This window comes from Mastigoproctus giganteus, chromosome 9 (genome assembly GCF_048544385.1).
Source record: "Mastigoproctus giganteus isolate SK-2022 chromosome 9, ASM4854438v1, whole genome shotgun sequence".
Taxonomy (NCBI): domain Eukaryota; kingdom Metazoa; phylum Arthropoda; class Arachnida; order Uropygi; family Thelyphonidae; genus Mastigoproctus; species Mastigoproctus giganteus.
The window spans coordinates 27220448-27238349 of NC_143583.1; the positions used below are offsets into that span (position 1 = coordinate 27220448).

The following is a 17902-nucleotide window of genomic DNA, read 5'->3' on the forward strand; positions in this document are numbered from 1 at the left end:
ATCACCTCGCTGGTGCCTAGTCACCAGGCACTGTAATTTGCAGAACTTAAGCCTTTCTTCGTAAGAGCAACCCTTTGTTCCATTCACTAATCTTGTTGCCCTTCTCTGTACATATTTTGTTTATTTTCATTAATGCATTTGGGATATTTTGCAGTGTAACTCAGCATTATTTTGTGAGATTTAATTTATCAGTTTACTATCGTGTTATACTTTATTGGATTACATTAGTTTTAGTCTTTTTTTTTTTTTTTTTTTTTTTGATAAATTATAAACTCACTAAGATTATCCTGTTGTATAAGGTAATGATTATACTGTGTACATGTTTGGAAGTGTCACTTTAGGTAAATGTTCATCTCTTGGAATGGGTATAGAAAAAATTAGTTAGGAGTGCAAGAAGGTTAGTTGGAGGCACAAAAGGGCATTTTACAAGAAGGAACTGAGTTCTGTAAATTGCAGCAGCAAGGCTCCGAGGCTTGTCAAATCTTTCAGGTATGATGTTAGGGCTGCTATCTGGGAGTCTGAACACTGATGTTCAGTCTTCACAAGTCAGGTGGGCCCAATTTTTGCTAAGGCAATTTTGCAACAACCAAATCATTTGCTTGCACTTTCATAATGGTGGAATGTTTAATAAACTTGGTATGCCCTGCGTGAAAGGTCAGAGACACTACATCTTGTAAACTGGAGGTGACCACCCAAGTGTGAACCAGCAAAAGTAGGGGTCAAGTCATGGCATCCACGTTACACAGAGGAACAGTAAACTTTTCCACTTGCCTGATGGTCAGAAGGTGGTAGATAACTCTTATTGTATAGTGCAATACCATAACTTGGTTTATTAGAGGCTTGAAGTGATAAAAATCATGTTTAGTCTCCAGAGAAAAGCATCCCCCATCCGTACTATCACATGCTTTTTGAGGTCATGATAGACATCATGACAGGTCATAGACATTCCACTCTAAAATCTCATTCTCTATACATGCCTTAGTTTTCTGATAAATGTGCTAAGATAATGTAGCATATTGCAAGGGCTTGTATCTAAATGTCCAACTTCTTACTCTGCTTACACTAAAGCTTGTAGCAGTTTTTAAAACAATTTTTAATCAGTCAAAACTTGAATTTGAACAGGCTAGGAGTAGAAAACTTGCATCTTGTGCAAATCGTAGTCAGACCTTCTGGTTTCTGACATCTCTGAACACAACTCCTTGCATCCCTCTATACTTCTACCTCTGTTACCACTAATGTGTTTCCATTGGATCCTCAGCTAAAGATAAAGCTGACTTATTAGCATTTACTTTTCTTCCAACTCTTTTATTGATGATCTTTGGAAATCACCACTTACAATACCAGAAATATTCCAAGTGTCTCCTGCAGTTCCTTAGAGTAGAATGATAGAAGAATTCTGTAAAATTATTTCTCCTTCTGGGGTCTTCAAAATGCTATCAGGACTTGATGTTAACAAAGCTCCAAGTCCTGATGGGATTTCTCCATTTGTTCTCAAAACTTGTGCCCCTGAGTTTGCTACTGTTTTCTTGCCTTTTTACACTTTCTTATTTCACTGGCGTTTTTCCTTCTACATGGATATTTACTTGCATCCACCCAGTCTCTCCAGTTATGATCCCATTGCATTTTTTCATTCTGTCCAAAATAATGAAGAAAACTGTCTAACTCTTAAGGTTACTGCACACATAATTGTACAGTACTTGAACTGTGTCAATGCCCTCTGTCTGTGCTCTCCCTTTGACATGAGTATTTACACGTTGCTGTATCAGTACTGGAGGTGCTCTCTGACATATATGCATTGGTTGTGAAGTATTCATGGTGTCTGTATTTCTGCACTCACTTGTATACTATACTAGTATCTTTTGCATTCTGATTAAAAATTACCACATTTTGAACAGCTTTCTTGTAGGTATAATGTATGAGACATGAATGCTTCATGAATAGCCAAATTAATCTAACAAACTTACTTTCGAAAAGATCTAAACCTCCCAAACATTTGCTCAATCATTTCACAGATATTTGTAGTTCAATGTACTTGGTTTGTTTCACAAATATATGTGATTCAGTTCCAATCTTGGTGATGTCTATTTTCACTTACAGTCTGTCAAGCCCCAATTGCTTTTTGTGACAGAATCCCAATTATCCATTGCTTCAACTACTGCTCATCTCAGTTGTCATAATTATTCACTACACAATTTGTTTCACTTCAAAGGTGTGCATATGTCCACTCTGAAACTCTTTGGTTTTCTTTCTTTGAAACTTTACTTTCTCTATCACCTTCCTAATGGCAAGGTAATTTTCCTTGGAAGTTTTAATGTACACAACTCCAGCTGGCTTCAGTTTTCTACTGACATGGAGCCAGTTTATCAAGATGCTGAAGCTTTTGCAGTAATTAATTACCTAGCACAGACTGTTCATTTACCAACCAGAATACCAGACAATCCCAGCTGCACACAATATTTTTCTCACAAACAACCCTTCAAATTACACAGTTGTGGCAAGTGGTCCTCTAGGCACCTCAGATTACAACTTGGTGATTGTCTTTTCTCTCGTGGAACCTTGTTTCTTCTGGCCATTTTCAGCCTCCTGTTATTTGGCATAAGAATGTGAGATCGAATGATCTGCAAGATTTCTATTCTTTTCCTTTGTTGGATTACTATTTTAAATCTTCTGATGTCAATGTTTACTCAGATTGTGTCAGTGAAATTATTCATGTAAGGATGAAATCCTTTATTCCAAACTCTACCTTAAAATCTCATCCTTTATCTAAACTTTAGTTTCCCAATATAGTTAGCGAAGGATGATACGTGGTTGTTTTCCATTAAGGTTACTATTATATTAAAACCACTCTTATACATGTGAATATAGTTTATTAGGCTGTTTGCCTATATAAAAAAAATAAATAAATAAATAAACATTGTTTACATTACTATACATCAAGAGGATGTTTCAGATATCTTAACTGCTTCCAGAAACCTGATCTGCATACATCAGATTACTTGGCACTATCCAATTGGCTAATGGAGTTAATCCCTCTCCTGTAAAATAACTGCTGGCAGTGCCTCTTGCACACATGCATATCAGGTTTCTGGAAGCATCGGCAAGAAGAGTCTGTCAGCATATAAGAATTTAGTCTCTTTGTAATTACCTTGATTTCCTGTTTTGTATTGTAATGGCAATTCAAAACTTAAAATTTAATACTTTAGAACCATAATTTGCAAATTATAGTTAAATTGTATTATTGGCTGTAATATTCTAAAATATTCAAATTTGCAACCTTTTCTATTTTCTGTTTCCCCAACAGCTTGTTCTGATGATGGGTATCGGTAAAGTACCTGAAATGTCACCTTAAAGTATAGTTGTGTATTCAAATAGCTTAATAAACTATATATTATCAATTTTCATGTAGTATAAGAGTGGTTTTAATATAATAGTAAACTTAGTTTTATTAATTAATGTGCTAAGGCTGTTCAAGGTAAGAATGTTGCATATCACAATTGGCATGTATCCAAATCCAGGTTTGTTTTCTGTCTACACTAAAGTTGTAAAGAATTTATTAATTAATTCAAACTAGATTTTGAACAGGCTAAGAGTAGAAAACTTGCTTCTTGTCCGCGTGGTAGTTGAGCATTCTGGTCTCTCAAAGCTATTGGCCACAACTTTTGCCCATCTATATTCCCACCTCTGTTAAAACTTGATGGTTCTATTGCACCTCAGCTAAAGATAAAGCTGACCTTGACCTGCTAGCATCCTACTTTTCTTGACTCTTGTATTGATTTTGATAAACCAACTTATACCCTTCCCCGTGGTCTTCCATCAAAAGGATGTCAGAAGAATTTTGAACAATCTTGATGCTAAAGCACCATGTCATAATGGTATTTCACCACTTGTTCTCAAAACCTGTGTTCCTGAGCTTACTCCTGTTCTGTGCTCTGTTGCTTTTTTACGCTTTCTTATTCCATTGGTGTTTTTCCTTCTGTTTGGAAATTTGCTCATATCTGGCCATTTTCTAAAAAGGTCAGTCGCAAATCCCTCCCATTCATTTATTGTCTCATTGCACTTACTTTTATTGTTTATAAAGTAACGGAGAAATCCATTAACTGCCAACTCCTAAACTATCTAGTCAGTGATTGCCAATATACACTGTGCTGCTACTTTATTAGGTACACCTACCTAGTAGCGTGATGAGCCTCCTTTAGCCCTAAAAACAGCCTGAATTCGTCTAGGCATGGGTTGAACAAGATACTGAAAACATGCAGGAATGGAGTACCATGCAGACATCAGTGTGTCACGCAGTTCCTTGAGATTCAACAGAGGTGTAGGCCTGCAGCAAACAGTCCTTTCCACTGTGGCAAAGAAAAGTCATTGTCATGTTCCTGGAACCATTCCATAGTGATTCGGGCTTTGTGCACCAGCGCATTATCCTGCTGGAAGTAACCATCTGACTGAGAATAAACTGTCAACATGAACAGATGCACTTGGTCAGCAATGACGTTTAGGTACGGTTTGGCATTCAGATGTGAATCTGTGGGTATCAATGGACCCAATGTGTGCCAAGAAAACATTGCCCACACCATAACACTGCCCCCACCACCTTGCACAGTAGTCATTAGACATGACGGGTCCATGGATTCATGTTGTTTTCTCCAAATTCTGAGCCTTCCATCAACATGATGCACCAGGAACTTCGACTCGTCAGACCAAGCAACTGTTTTCCAATCCTCGATACTCCAGTGCTGGTGTTGTTGTGCCCATAGGAGGTGTGCTCTCTTGTTCTTCATTGATAACAAAGGTGCGCGATGTGCGACATTGTGGCCCGTCTGTTTGCTTGTACAATTCTAGCCATCCTCCTCTGACCTCTCTCATCAACAAGCGATTTTCTTCCACAGGAGTGCTGTTGAAGGATATTTTCTGTTCGTTGCACCATTCTTGATACATCCTTGAAACTGTGGTTCACGAAAAGTTCAGGAGAACTGCCGTTTCAGAGATGCTTTGTCCAGCACGTCTTGCACCTACTACCATGCCACGTTCGAAGTCCGTTAGATTACTCCTTTTCGCCATTCTTGCTATGGTTTGTATGCTTAACTGATACTAGAAAGGTTGTTCTGCAGCATTTATCCACAACTGTGGTCATGTGACTTGCAACGTTGTGGGACAAATCATTTGTGTGCAGAGCAGGGGTGTACCTAATAAAGTGGCAGCACAATGTATATTTCATCAGTGTTGATCCACAAGTGGTATACTGGCTTATGTTACCTACCCATCTATGACAAATTCAGTGGAAAAGCTTTTGATCATGTTTGGCATAAAGGTCTTCTAAATAAGCTTCCATATTATGGATTGCCAACTGTTTTTTTGCAATTGGGTATCCAGTTTTCTCTCTGATTGCTCATTGTAGGTGATGATAGATGGCTCTTAGTCTTCTAACTTATTTACTAACGCTAGTGTTTCCCAAGATTCAGTCTTTTCTTCTACTATTTTCCTCTTGTATATTAATGACCTTCTTTTATTGACTGACTGGAAATCCTATCCATAGTTTTGCTGATGATAGAACATTGCATTCCACCTTCCAGTTTGAGAAACCTTGCCCTGCACTTCTCAAATATCAACTACCAATTCCTTAAATGCTGATCTCCAGTTAATTCTTCAGTTGGGCAAATTTAACTTAGTTAATTTCAATCCTTATAAAATTCAGTGTTGTCTTATATCTTGCAAAAAAGGATTCTTCTGCTCCTGTGCTTATCTTCAATGATACCCAGATTCTAGACTAGATTTCATATCTCTATTAGGGATTACCCTGACTTTCAATTTCTCTTGTGCATAAGCACATCAAAAATATTGTTTCCTCTACATCTAGAAAACTGGGTTTTCTCTTTTGCACTCTGCATTACTTTTTTTCTAAACAGTTACTCACTCTGTATTCTTTTTCTTCTTCAAGTTCTCTGCCCACAGTCAGGTTTGGGGCTCCATTGATGCCATTTTTCTGTATCTTGTGCTTTCCTTTTAATTCCTGCATAATTTATTCTTCCCATCCAATCCATCATTCCAATTCTCTTTTTCCCAACAGCTCTCTTCCCACACATCTTCCCCTCTGTCACTTTCCTCAGCATGCCTTCTCTTCTCGAATCATGTCCTATAAAGTTCTTTTGTCTTCTTCTTAGTTTTTTCACTAGCGTTCTCTCTTCTCCTATTTCCCTCAAAACTTCTTCATTACCCACTCTCCACCCATTTCACCCTTTCCTTCACACCCACATCTTGAAAGCTTCTAGCGGTCTAATCTCCTCTCCTCCCAGTGTCCGTGTCTCAGAGCCATAAAGTACAACAGTCCATATTAATGTTTTCACTATTTGCTTTCTTAATTCTTTCTTGAAACTTCTTCTCAATAGTTCTTTTCTATTACTAAATACCTCTTTGCCCATTGCAATTCTTGTTTATATTTCCTCCAGGCTTTTCCCATTTTCTGTCATTATGCTTCCCAAGTATCTATATTTGTCCACCTGTTCTAATCTTATTCCATCTGATGTTACATTGATTCTTCTTTCTGTCCAATTTGAAATTAACATTATCTTGGTTTTCTTGCTGTTAATCTTTATATTGCACTTCTTTACTTTGCTGTTCAAGGTATCCAAGGAGCTCTGTAATTCCTCCTCATTATTAGCAATCAAAACCTGGTCATCTGCAAATCTTATTGTCTTTATCTTCTCCCCTCCTACTTTTACATCTCCTTTCTGCTCTTCTTTGTGCTCTTTCAACAATGCTTCTACATATATATTAAATAGGAAAGGGGACATGGAACATCCTTGCCTTACACCCCTACCAATGTCTACTTCTGAATCCTCTCCCTCAGTCTGAACCACAGCTGTCTGTCCCATGTAAAGTTCTCAAATTAGTTTTATATCTCTTTTATCTATGCCAACCTTTTCCAGTACTTCCATCAGCTTAACCCAATTCACTCTGTCAAAAGCCTTTTTGAGATCAACAAAACAGATTACCTATTTCCTAAACAGATTACCTTTTCCTATTTCCATGCTTCTTTCTGCTAGTGTCCTTAATATTCCTATTGTCTCTCTGGTCCCACATCCTTCTCCGAACCCGAACTGATCTTCTTCTATGAATTCACACTCCTTCATTTTTGCTCTGTGTTCTGAGAGAATTTTTAGTAATATTTTTGAGGAATGAGAAATTAAACTGATTGTCCTATAGCTGGTATAATTTGTTGCATTCTTCTTTTCTAATGGGTAATTATGAATTTTAGAAAGTCTTTGGGCCAGCTTCCACATTAATAGATTTTTCCTGTAAATCCTGAACAATTCTTTCTTTGCCTCTTCTCGAAGTCCTTTTATAATTTCTGCTGGTATATCATCCAGTCCAGCTGCCTTCACTCTTTTTAACAAGGCCACTGCATTTTCATATTCTTCTCTTAATAATTTCAGTCCTAAGGTTGCTTCTTCATTTTATGCTGTCACAGGCCAGACTTTTGGTTTATTTGTTTTATCATATAGCTCTTCTGTATATTCCTTCCATCTTCTCCTTATGTGTTCTTTGTCATATAGAATTTTTCCGTTCTTGTCTTTTCTTTCCACTAGTCTTATTCTTCTTGTTTGTTAAGCTCTCTACTTTTTCATACATTAGATCACTTCTTCCTCTTCTTGCCATTTCTTCTAGTTCTCTGCACTGTGTTCTTTCCACCATTTTTCTCTCGCTTCATCTGTTGCCCTTCTAAGTTCATTATTTAAACTCCTATATTTAATCCTTGTCTCTTCTGAACTTTGGTGCTTCCATTTTCTCCTCTTCTCCATTTTATCTATAATTTCTTCTATGATCCATGGTTTCCTTATCCTTTTCTGATCTATTGTATCTATCTATTTATTCGATTCTGATCTATCTATTCTGATCTATCTATTTGCTTTCTGCTACTCCTACTACAATGTTTTTAAACCTTTCCCATCTCTTCTCCATCTTCTTCTATTTCCTCTCCCTCTACAATCTCCCTGTCAATTGCCTCTCTGAAATTCCAGCTAGTGCAGTCTTCAGTACATTCAAATTCCATTTCCTTCTTTTTCTTGAACCCCTTATTCTCTTGAGTGAAATCTTCATTTTCTTTGCTACCAAATTGTGGTCAGCGTCTGCATCAGCACCTGGATAGCTATGCAAATTCTTCACAGCATTCTACCTTTTGTTTACTAAAATATAGTCAATTTTGTACCTGTCAACATCCCCTGGTCTTTTCCAAGTGTATCTTTGTTTTTTTCCTGTCTAAACCGTGTGCAAAAGAGGCATGTTCGCATCCCTCTTTTGCAAAACTCTTAACTCGCTCTGTACAAGTATCAAATCTGCCCTACCATGGAATATTGTTGAAACTTCTGGGGCAATGCCCCCATAACCCCTCTCAGGCTTCTAGACTCATTCATAAGGGTGCAGTTAGGTTAATTAATGACCCATCTCTTACAAAGTCACTCCACCCTCTTTCTCATAGATGTTTTATTTCTGCTGCCTGCCTTTTCTGTAGATACTTTGAGTGGTCTCAGACAGTTTTTAAATTCTGTACAGTGGGATCAACTGACAATGTTATCAACAGTAAATTCTAAGTGGGAAGCATTCAAGGAATTAATCATGGATGCTACTAAAAGTTTCATACCTATTAAGAAATATTGTTCAGGGTTTAGGCCTAAATGGTTATCAAATGAACTAATGAGACTCGTGACAGAGAAGAAAAATGCATGGGATGCATATAAATTATCAAGCGACTCAGAAGCCTATGGCAGATATAAACTAGTCTGTAATCAGGTCACAAAGGAGGTTAGGCAAGCGAAGGCAGATTACGAGAAATCTTTGGCAAAAGATGCTAAGAAAAACAGCAAGGATTTCTTTACTTATATAAACTCTAAAAGGAAGGGGATGAATCTGATTGGTCCACTTGATATCGATGGTTCGACTGTTGATGATCCTGCTCAGATAGCAAACAAACTGAATGAGTATTTTGCATCTACATTCATACATGAGGAGTTATTAAGGTTTGAAAATGGAAGAAGGTTATCAAATTTTAGCAGGGTGCTTAATGATTTTGTATTAACTGAGAACAAAGTGGAGGAGAAATTGTTGAAGTTAAACATAAGAAAAGCACCTGGGGTAGTAGTAGTAGCAGTGGCATTTGATGCAAGAAAGCAAGTGTATGAGCTTATGCTGCATCAGCCAAAAAAAAAAAAAAATCACACCATTCCCTCCAAATGCCTGTCCATTTCCTCCTTAAATTTATTCAACATATCAACTTCCACAACGACAGATGGAAGTTTGTTCCAGCAATTAACCACCTGCTGGCTAAAGGCAAATTTCCGCACATCTAATCTACATCTGTCTTTTCTTAATTTGAATTTATGCCCCCTTAGGTGGATGGGATTATCCAGTTATATTAAAGGAGGCGGCAAAGCAACCAAGCAAACCCTTAGCCATATTTATGAGAACATCCTTGGACTCAGGGGAGGTACCCACAGACTGGAAATGTGCAAATGTATCCCCAATTCACAAAGGGGGATCGAAGGGTGATACGAGTAATTACAGACCAGTTAGTTTAACTTCTGTTCCGGGTAAAATAATGGAGTCACTGGTTAAAGATGCATTGCAGGATCATCTAGACAAGACTGCAGCAATAATTCAGACACAGCATGGGTTTGTTAAGGGAAAGTCTTGTCTGACAAATTTGATAGGATATTATGATGTGGTTACAAAGGAACTGGATGCAAAAAATAATTTTGATATCATATATTTGGATTTCAGGAAAGCTTTTGACACTGTTGCGCATGGAAGACTATTGTACAAATTGGAGCAGAATGGTATTAAGGGTAAGTTGCTACAATGGATAAAAGGATGGTTGAGTGTTAGAAGACAGAGGGTGGGTTTTTTTTTTTTTGGCTGATGCAGCATAAGCTCATACATTTGCTTTCTTGCATCACATGCCACTACTACTACTACTACTACTACTTTCATGTGCACTGTTCTTCTGAATTGGCTTCTATAATTTTCCCCTCTCTCTTCCAAACCAGTCAAACCAACTTTTCTTCTTCATTTATCTCTTCAACTTCAGTTTTCTGGAACTACCTCTCTTCCCACACATTTCCTGAAAATACTGTTTACAGAAATTCAAGTCTGTTGTTGGAAAAAGTGTCTTCTTTCTTGTTCTCAACCTTCACCCTGTGCATAGTACTATAGGTTCTGATAACTTTTGCATTTGGCGGGTTTCATTAAAAAAAAAAAAAAAAAATTATATATATATATATATATATATATATATATATATATATGAGAGAGAGAGAGAGAGAGAGAGAGAGAGAGAGAGAGAGAGAGAATATGACCTGACTTCATTTCTCTCTCACCTTCCACCATGATGTCATATTTGGATGCTGAAAGTAAAGAATTATTAAAATAGTTTTTTTTTTTTTTTTTTTAAATATATTTTTGAATTAAAAGTTATAGCCTCTTTTATTGGTAATTTATCGTGCATGTATTTCATTGCTATTATGTTATAAATATTAAGATATGTAACTTACATTTGTTGTTTATTTATAAGTCATTACTTGTTTTACTAGTTAAAACATACCATTGAAACTTCAGGGTTACTTCACAAATTGAATTAAAAGAAAAAATCTCGTTAAAGTGAAGCTTTAGAATAGTTCATGAAACTTAGTTATAGACAGATTGATTAATTTGTCTAGACAGCTAGTCTAGACAGATTAATTAATCACAGACCATAATTTGTCTCAGTAATAAGTATGCTGATTATTTCTTTAAAGACTGCTTGCTTCTAAAATAATGAAGTGGGTAGTAATTCTCTTCCAGCTCTCTAAATTGTTATTTCACCTTTGGATGATTTAAATTATGAAAGCAATTTTTTTTTATGTACAGTGAACTATTACTGTTGTTAGTGGGAGTTTGGAATTTCAAACTTTTTTTTTTTTGGTAACTTTGATTTTTCCTCCTTCATATGGGCAAGCTGGCTTTGAATACATTAGCACTGACATTAGTAAAGGCACATAATACAAGAAAGAAAGCTTATATAGCATCAGCCAAAAAAAAAAAAAAAAAACCTTCTCATTTCACCCATAAAAAAACTCGCTCCAAATGTTTGTCTAGTGCTGCCTTGAATCTATTTAAGCTATCATCTTCTACAACAACAGATGGAAGTTTGTTTCAGTAACTGGCTAAAGGCAAACTTCCGCATATCTATCCTACAACTGTCTTTCCTCAATTTGAATTTATGCCCTCTCAGGTGATTATTCTGAGCAAGAGGAAGAATCCCATCAGCATTGAGCATGCTTAAACCATTCTAGGCTTTATACACATCAATCAGATCATCTCGCAGGTGTCTAGTCTCCAGACACTGTAATTTGCAAAACTTATGCCTTTCTTCATAAGAGCAACCCTTTGTTCCATTCACTAATCTTGTTTCCCTTCTCTGTACTCGTTCCAGTACTCAAAGCGTGGCCTGACCATTGCCTTATGCAAGGGGATAATCACCTCCTTATCCCTGTTTGCAAAATTCCTGTTTTGACAAAAGACACCATGAGGTTACTCTGGGGTTACTGCTTCCCGGATGCAGTACTTTACATTTGTTAATGTTAAACTTCAGTTGCCACCTCTCAGCTCAACTTTTCCAGATCCTGTTCCAGCAGAGTCATTAGTATCATTAACAACCCTGCCGACCTTCGTATTGCCTGCAAACTTGGACATTAAGCCTGATATACGATCATCAATATTATTAATAAATATAGAAAACAGCAATGGACCCAACACTGAACCCTGGGAGACTTCACTAATAACAGTAGTCCACAAAGAGCAGGGTCTATTGATTACTGCTCTTTATTCATTAGGCTTACTGCACTATCCAGAGGCGCCTCCGTAGCCAGGTGGGAAGGAGCAGCAGTGCGTAGCATACGCTTCTTGATTAGACCGGGGTTCGAGCCCGTCACCACCAAATACGGAGGATGCGGAAAGGTCATTCAGGGAATGACCACCGCATATCCCGGAGCAATATGGCCTTAGTTGCTAATGCTCCTAAAAACCAAATAACAACAACATAACAACAGCACTATCCAGCCATGTCGACTGGCTGTATTTCCTTGGATTTTATGTGTTTCTTAACTAATAGCAAAACTCCTCCTCCCTTCCTATCCTGTCTATCCTTCCTGTACACATTGTACTCTCCAAATTCCATTTCTGCATTCCTTATATCTGTGTGACACCATGTCTCTGATATCCCAACAATATCTGCCTTTGATGTTTTGACCAACACATTGAATTTATGTTCTAAACTCCTATCATTGGTGTACACGCAAGTATATATGCACCTCTTCCTATTCTTAGTCACCCTAACACAGTCCATGTATTTACATGTTCCATTACTATAGCCATAGCAGCTAATGCACTAATAACCACACACACACACACACACACACACACACACACACACACACACACACACACACACACACACACACACACACACACACACACACGTGTTCTGCAATGACTCCCAGCAGCCTCTGGAATCCTCTGCACCTTGTTTTCCAGGCTGCTGCTCATTCCAATAGAAGCAGTGCAAGAATTGCTTTCACCTCTGTCAGAGTCTACTGTTAATCTATTAGTCCATTTATACCCCAAGCTTGCAGTTTTCTGACCTACCTAACACTGCCTCAATAGCATCAGCAAATATTCTTGCACCCTTTCTATTTAAGTGTATCCCTTCCCTGTAGAAGCAGGCTCTCCTGTTAACAAGCACAGACCAGGCTGAAAAAAATTCTACCCCATGCACCTTGCGCTGTCTCTCCAGGAGTGAATTGATCGACAAGGCTCTCGTCATATGCTCCCTCCTCTCGTGTCTGAGCAGAATTGCAATCACTTTAAAATTCAACCCTAACTCGTGGCTTTTTTTCAACATTGACCTACTTGTTAAGTAATTCCACCAGTCTTCTACTCTTAATATCATTAGTGCCAACGTGTACAACAATATCACCTTTTGTGCCCTTAAAAGATGATATCTGCTCTACAACGTCATCAACCTTTGCCCCTGACAGACATACCCTAGTCCTGTTCCACCTATCCCTGTTTCCGTGACAGTAGAGTCACCGACAACAACTAGTTCCTTTGGAACCGGTGCATTCTGCCTTGGGGGGGGGGTTGCTGCTGTGTTGCATGATGTTAAAGTGCAAGCTCTGGCATTGATGTTGGCAGCTTAGAGCTTGGTGGGCCCCTCAATTTAAATCCTTTGAGGGCATCCACCCTGTCCTTCAAGCTCTCATATAGGCCCATAATGAGTTGGCACCTGATTTCCTCACACTTCTTACATCACGCACACACAAAGACATTCTCCTTGGCAATACCATGTCCCATTTCAGATTGCTCCACAAACATCAAACAAGCAGTACATTTCAATAGGCTGTGATTCAGAGGACAACCCCCCCCCTCAGTTCTCACCTGAACCACAGTACTCCCATTACCTTGATCCATTTGCTTTGCTGCTCTGGTCTGAGTCATGATTTCGATTCAGTTTCAATACAAAAATATAACCCTAAACTTATATCCCGATGCAGTTATAACACTATATATATACATACAGGCAGCCTCCATATAACATGGTACTTCTTCAACACGGTTTTGCTCTAACACAATTAATAAATTGTGGCAATCCTTGCACAATACTTATATAACACAGTTTTGCTCTAACATGGTTAGAGAATTTCGGTAAACCTCACATAACAGAGTATTTTTGAGCTTTCGTGTGATGAAAACCCTGCTATTATGTTGGATATAATTTTTCAACAGAAAATTTTCAAAAAAAGTTAAAAAATGAAATCCCTGTATTTTATTTTGTTGGGAAATCCCCATATTATGTTCTGTGCTATTGAACTTATGAAAAATCTAGATTTAAAAGTTTTATTATTATTGGATAGCATACCAGGCCATTCCAAAAGATTTACATCATCCAAACATTGAAGTTATGTTCCTACCGCCACAGTTATACTCGGTTAATACAACTTCTTTCATTCAGCCATTAGATCAAGGCATTATATCCACCTTTAACTCATTACATCAGAAAATTGTTACAATGGATTTCGGAAAAAAAATGATTCCAAATCTAATTGAAGTAATGGAGGCATGTAAACATTTCTCAATTGTGAACTGTATCAGAATCATTGCTTTATCACCGAAAGAAGTAAAACCATCAACGTTAAATGTGTGTGAGAAAATGTATGGCCAGAGTCGGTTCATTCAGGAAATATGGTCGAAGTGGCAGAAAATAAAAGAATCGGTGCAACAGTAGAACTTTGCTATATTAGTTGGGGGGGGGTAAGATTTTGATGATATGACTACCGAAGCCCCCGTAGGTAACACAGTTGATAGAATCGCCTCCTCCCCCACACTGGTTGGAAAAGACCTGAGTTCGAATCCCATCAATGATGGGAGGAATTTTTATGGATCTTATTCCTGGCTGAGTTAGTTGGGTTCAGGCGAGGGTAGCATGGTTTTTTTTCTCCCAGAAACTTCGGGTTTTTCGTCCAGCAAAACAGAAAATCGACTTCAGGACACATGCACACAATTTATAGACAATATACACAGAGTAACTTGGCCTTAGTCACTGATGCACCTAAAAAAATTTTAAAAAAGATGTGATTACTGAAGATGTTCAAGAATTACTGATAGAAAAAGAGGCTAACAAAAGCAGATTTGGTGGTAATGGCATCGGAGGTAAAACCAAATCAATTCAGAGGATGATAGCGCAGATGAAAATTCTAAACTTCCAAATTTTACATTAAAAAGCATACGGGAAGGCAAAAAGTTAGCCCGGCAATTAGAATCTTATTTTTTGAATGCAGATTCTTGAATGAAGGGAGCTCCAAAAATGCCTAGTTCCATATGATGAAATTCACAAAGCAAATTCATCAAGCAAAAGCAAACAACCCAGATTACTGATTTTTTTTAAAGAGAGCTGAAGACACGAAATCTAGAATGTTGTATTTTTTGTTAGTTTTGTTAACATTTTGTTAATGAAATAGTGTATTTTTGTTAGCTTTTGGAACGTAACCCCCCTTTTTGTACTTTTTCTTAGTCCCGTATAACACTGTTTCACACAACACTACATTTTACAGGAACCTAATAACTGTGTTATATGAGGGTTACCTGTATATATATTTCAGTATCGAGTATTATCTCAGAATTACATTATGACTTTCGTGTCTCCTGTCAAGTGATATGTATTAATTTATAATGTTACATTTGTAAAATCTAGGTAATTATATGTATTTAGTTAAAAAAGTACAATTTAATTGACAATGAAATTTAATAAGATTAATAAATTTTACTGATTAATTGATAATTCTATACTAAGGTAACAGATTTCTAATACAGTGCTACGTGTTTCACTATCTAGTATAGTTGACAAATGCACTATACTAGCCTTAAATTGTGTGACAATTTAAGACTTTTATCAGACTTGACTGAGTTAGAATAATATGAAGTTTTGATGCGACTTGAGTCACTTTACAAGTTCATTGCCAAATATTTTGACTAAATTTTGATGGTTCTATTCTGTTGATTGTTGGCATTGCTGCCATGATGTAGCATCTTGTTTTACCTTTTCTAACCGATAAGTCCATTTCCAAGGTCACATGCATTATTCAACATGTGGTCAAACATTGTTTTATATAATGGAATTATCGCTTTATATAATGGAATGATCACTGACAGAATGCCATAAGCTGCATTAGCAGGCTGTCCACACCATTCAGAGAACCTCAAATTAGAATGTATAATTACTCCCAAGTCCTTTGCTTTATAAGTTCTCTTGAGTTTAGTGCTGCTCAAGAGGTACAGTAAGTTACTGTATGATTACTGCTACTCAGTTTAGCGGCGCCTCCGTAGCCAGGTTGGAAGGAGCAGCAGTGCGTAGCACACGCTTCTTGATTAGACCGGGGTTCGAGCCTGTCACCACCAAATATGGAGGATGTGGAAAGGTCGGGGAATGACCACCGCATATCCCGGAGCAATATGGCCTTAGTTGCTAATGCTCCTAAAAACCAAATAACAAACAACAAATAACTCAGTTCAGCAAATTTGCATTTTTTAGTGTTATCCCTTGACTAACACTTCTCAGCCCATCGAAATCATTGTTATATATTTTATTGAAGAAGCACACCATGGTAATGTAATTAGTCACCCTGCCCACTTTGTATCATCAGCTGTGTATAAAGATTAAATTTTTAAATTCTTACATTAATATCAATTTATTTTATATAGTAATAGTGGCATGTGATGCAAGAAAGCAAGATATGAACTTATGTAGCATCAGCCAAAAAAAAAAAAATTCACACATCCATTCCCTCTAAAAGTTTGTCCAGTTCCCCCTTGAATTTATTTAAGCTGTCAACTTCCACAACGACAGATGGAAGTTTGTTCCAGCAATTAACCACCTGCTGGCTAAAGCACATTTATTCTACAGCTGTCTTTCCTCAATTTGAATTTATCTCCCCTTATGTTTGTAATCTGAGTGAGTGGAAGAATCCCATCAGAATTCAGAGTGCTCAACTCATTCAAGGCCTTATACACCTCAATCAGATCACCTCACAGATGCCTAGTTTCCAGCCACTGCAATTTGCAGAACTTAAGCCTCTCTTGGTAAGAGGATCCCTTCATTCCCCTCACCAATCTTGTTGCCCTTCTCTGTACACGGTCAAGCAAATCTACATCCTTCCTAAAATGAGGCCTCTGGACCTGTATGCAGTACTCAAGATGTGGCCTGACCATTGCCTTATACAAAGGGATAAACACCTCCTTTTCTCTGCTAGCAAAATTCCTGTATATCATTGACAAAACTCCATGACCTGTTCTTGCCGCCTGTCTGCATTGCTCAGAAAACTTCATATCTGACTGCACAATTACTCCCAGGTCTTTTTCATTTTCTACCATCCTAAGTGTAATACCACATGGTTGGTATGTTCCTCTGGGATTAGTTCTACCCATATGCAGTACTTTGCATTTGTCAATGTTAAACTTCAGCTGCCACTTCTCAGCCCATTTGCCCAAATTTTCTAGATCCTGTTGCAGTAGCATACTACCATTACTCTCATTAACAACCCTGCCGACCTTTTATCATCTGTAAACTTTGACGTAAGCCTGACAGTGGGCCCAACACCGAACCCTGTGGGACTTCACTAATAACATTAGTCCATCGAACAGAATGATAGTTTATAATTTATGAAATTATTAACCAGTTGATTTGTAAAATGGAACTGAGCATTAGTAATTTGCACATAATCAAAACTATATAGAAGTTTGATTTTTTTTTTTTTCGTTATTTTAATATGTATTATAAAGTGAAATCCTGTTAATTAAATAATATGTTTATTTAAATGTTTCGTTCTGTTTACAGCAACATGGTTGGACTCCTTCACAAGCAGTAGACACCATACGTTGCCTTAGGCCCCACATTCTGTTGGGCGTTAAGCAATGGGAGGCATTAGAAACTTACTACAGGAATAATGTCATAAGATAAATATATTATAACTGGTGCCCTTTAAAATTTCAAAAACTAAATAGCAGTTCAAAGAAACATTGAAATGTGAATAATTTACATATCAAATAGAATATAATTCACTCTTGACTAAGTGAGAAGTTATTTTTTTTTTGTTTTTTTTTTTTCATTTTGATTACCTCCGTTCATGTGTGTTTTGGTACTCATTCTTTTGTATTTTATCACATTGATGACAATCTTAAATGAATGTCTGTAAATAGGGGATCTTATATTTTATATCTAGGTGCTGTACTTAAATAATACTATGTCTATATAAACTTATATATATATGACTCCTATAAATAAATTTTATGATAAAATAGTACTAAATATATCCAGTTTTAG

The 17902-nt window shown here is 37.2% G+C and overlaps 1 protein-coding gene across 1 annotated transcript in view; it reads left to right on the forward strand.

The window, feature by feature from the left end:
* Nucleotides 1-17580, forward strand: part of PTPMT1 (protein tyrosine phosphatase, mitochondrial 1) — a 31828-nt gene extending 14248 nt beyond the window's left edge. The window contains exon 4 of the mRNA XM_090381313.1: nucleotides 17417-17580. Within this exon, the coding sequence (XP_090237439.1) occupies nucleotides 17417-17539 (123 nt within the window). The 3' untranslated portion in view covers nucleotides 17540-17580. The remainder of the gene's footprint in view (nucleotides 1-17416) is intronic.
* Nucleotides 17581-17902: the final 322 nt, after the last annotated feature.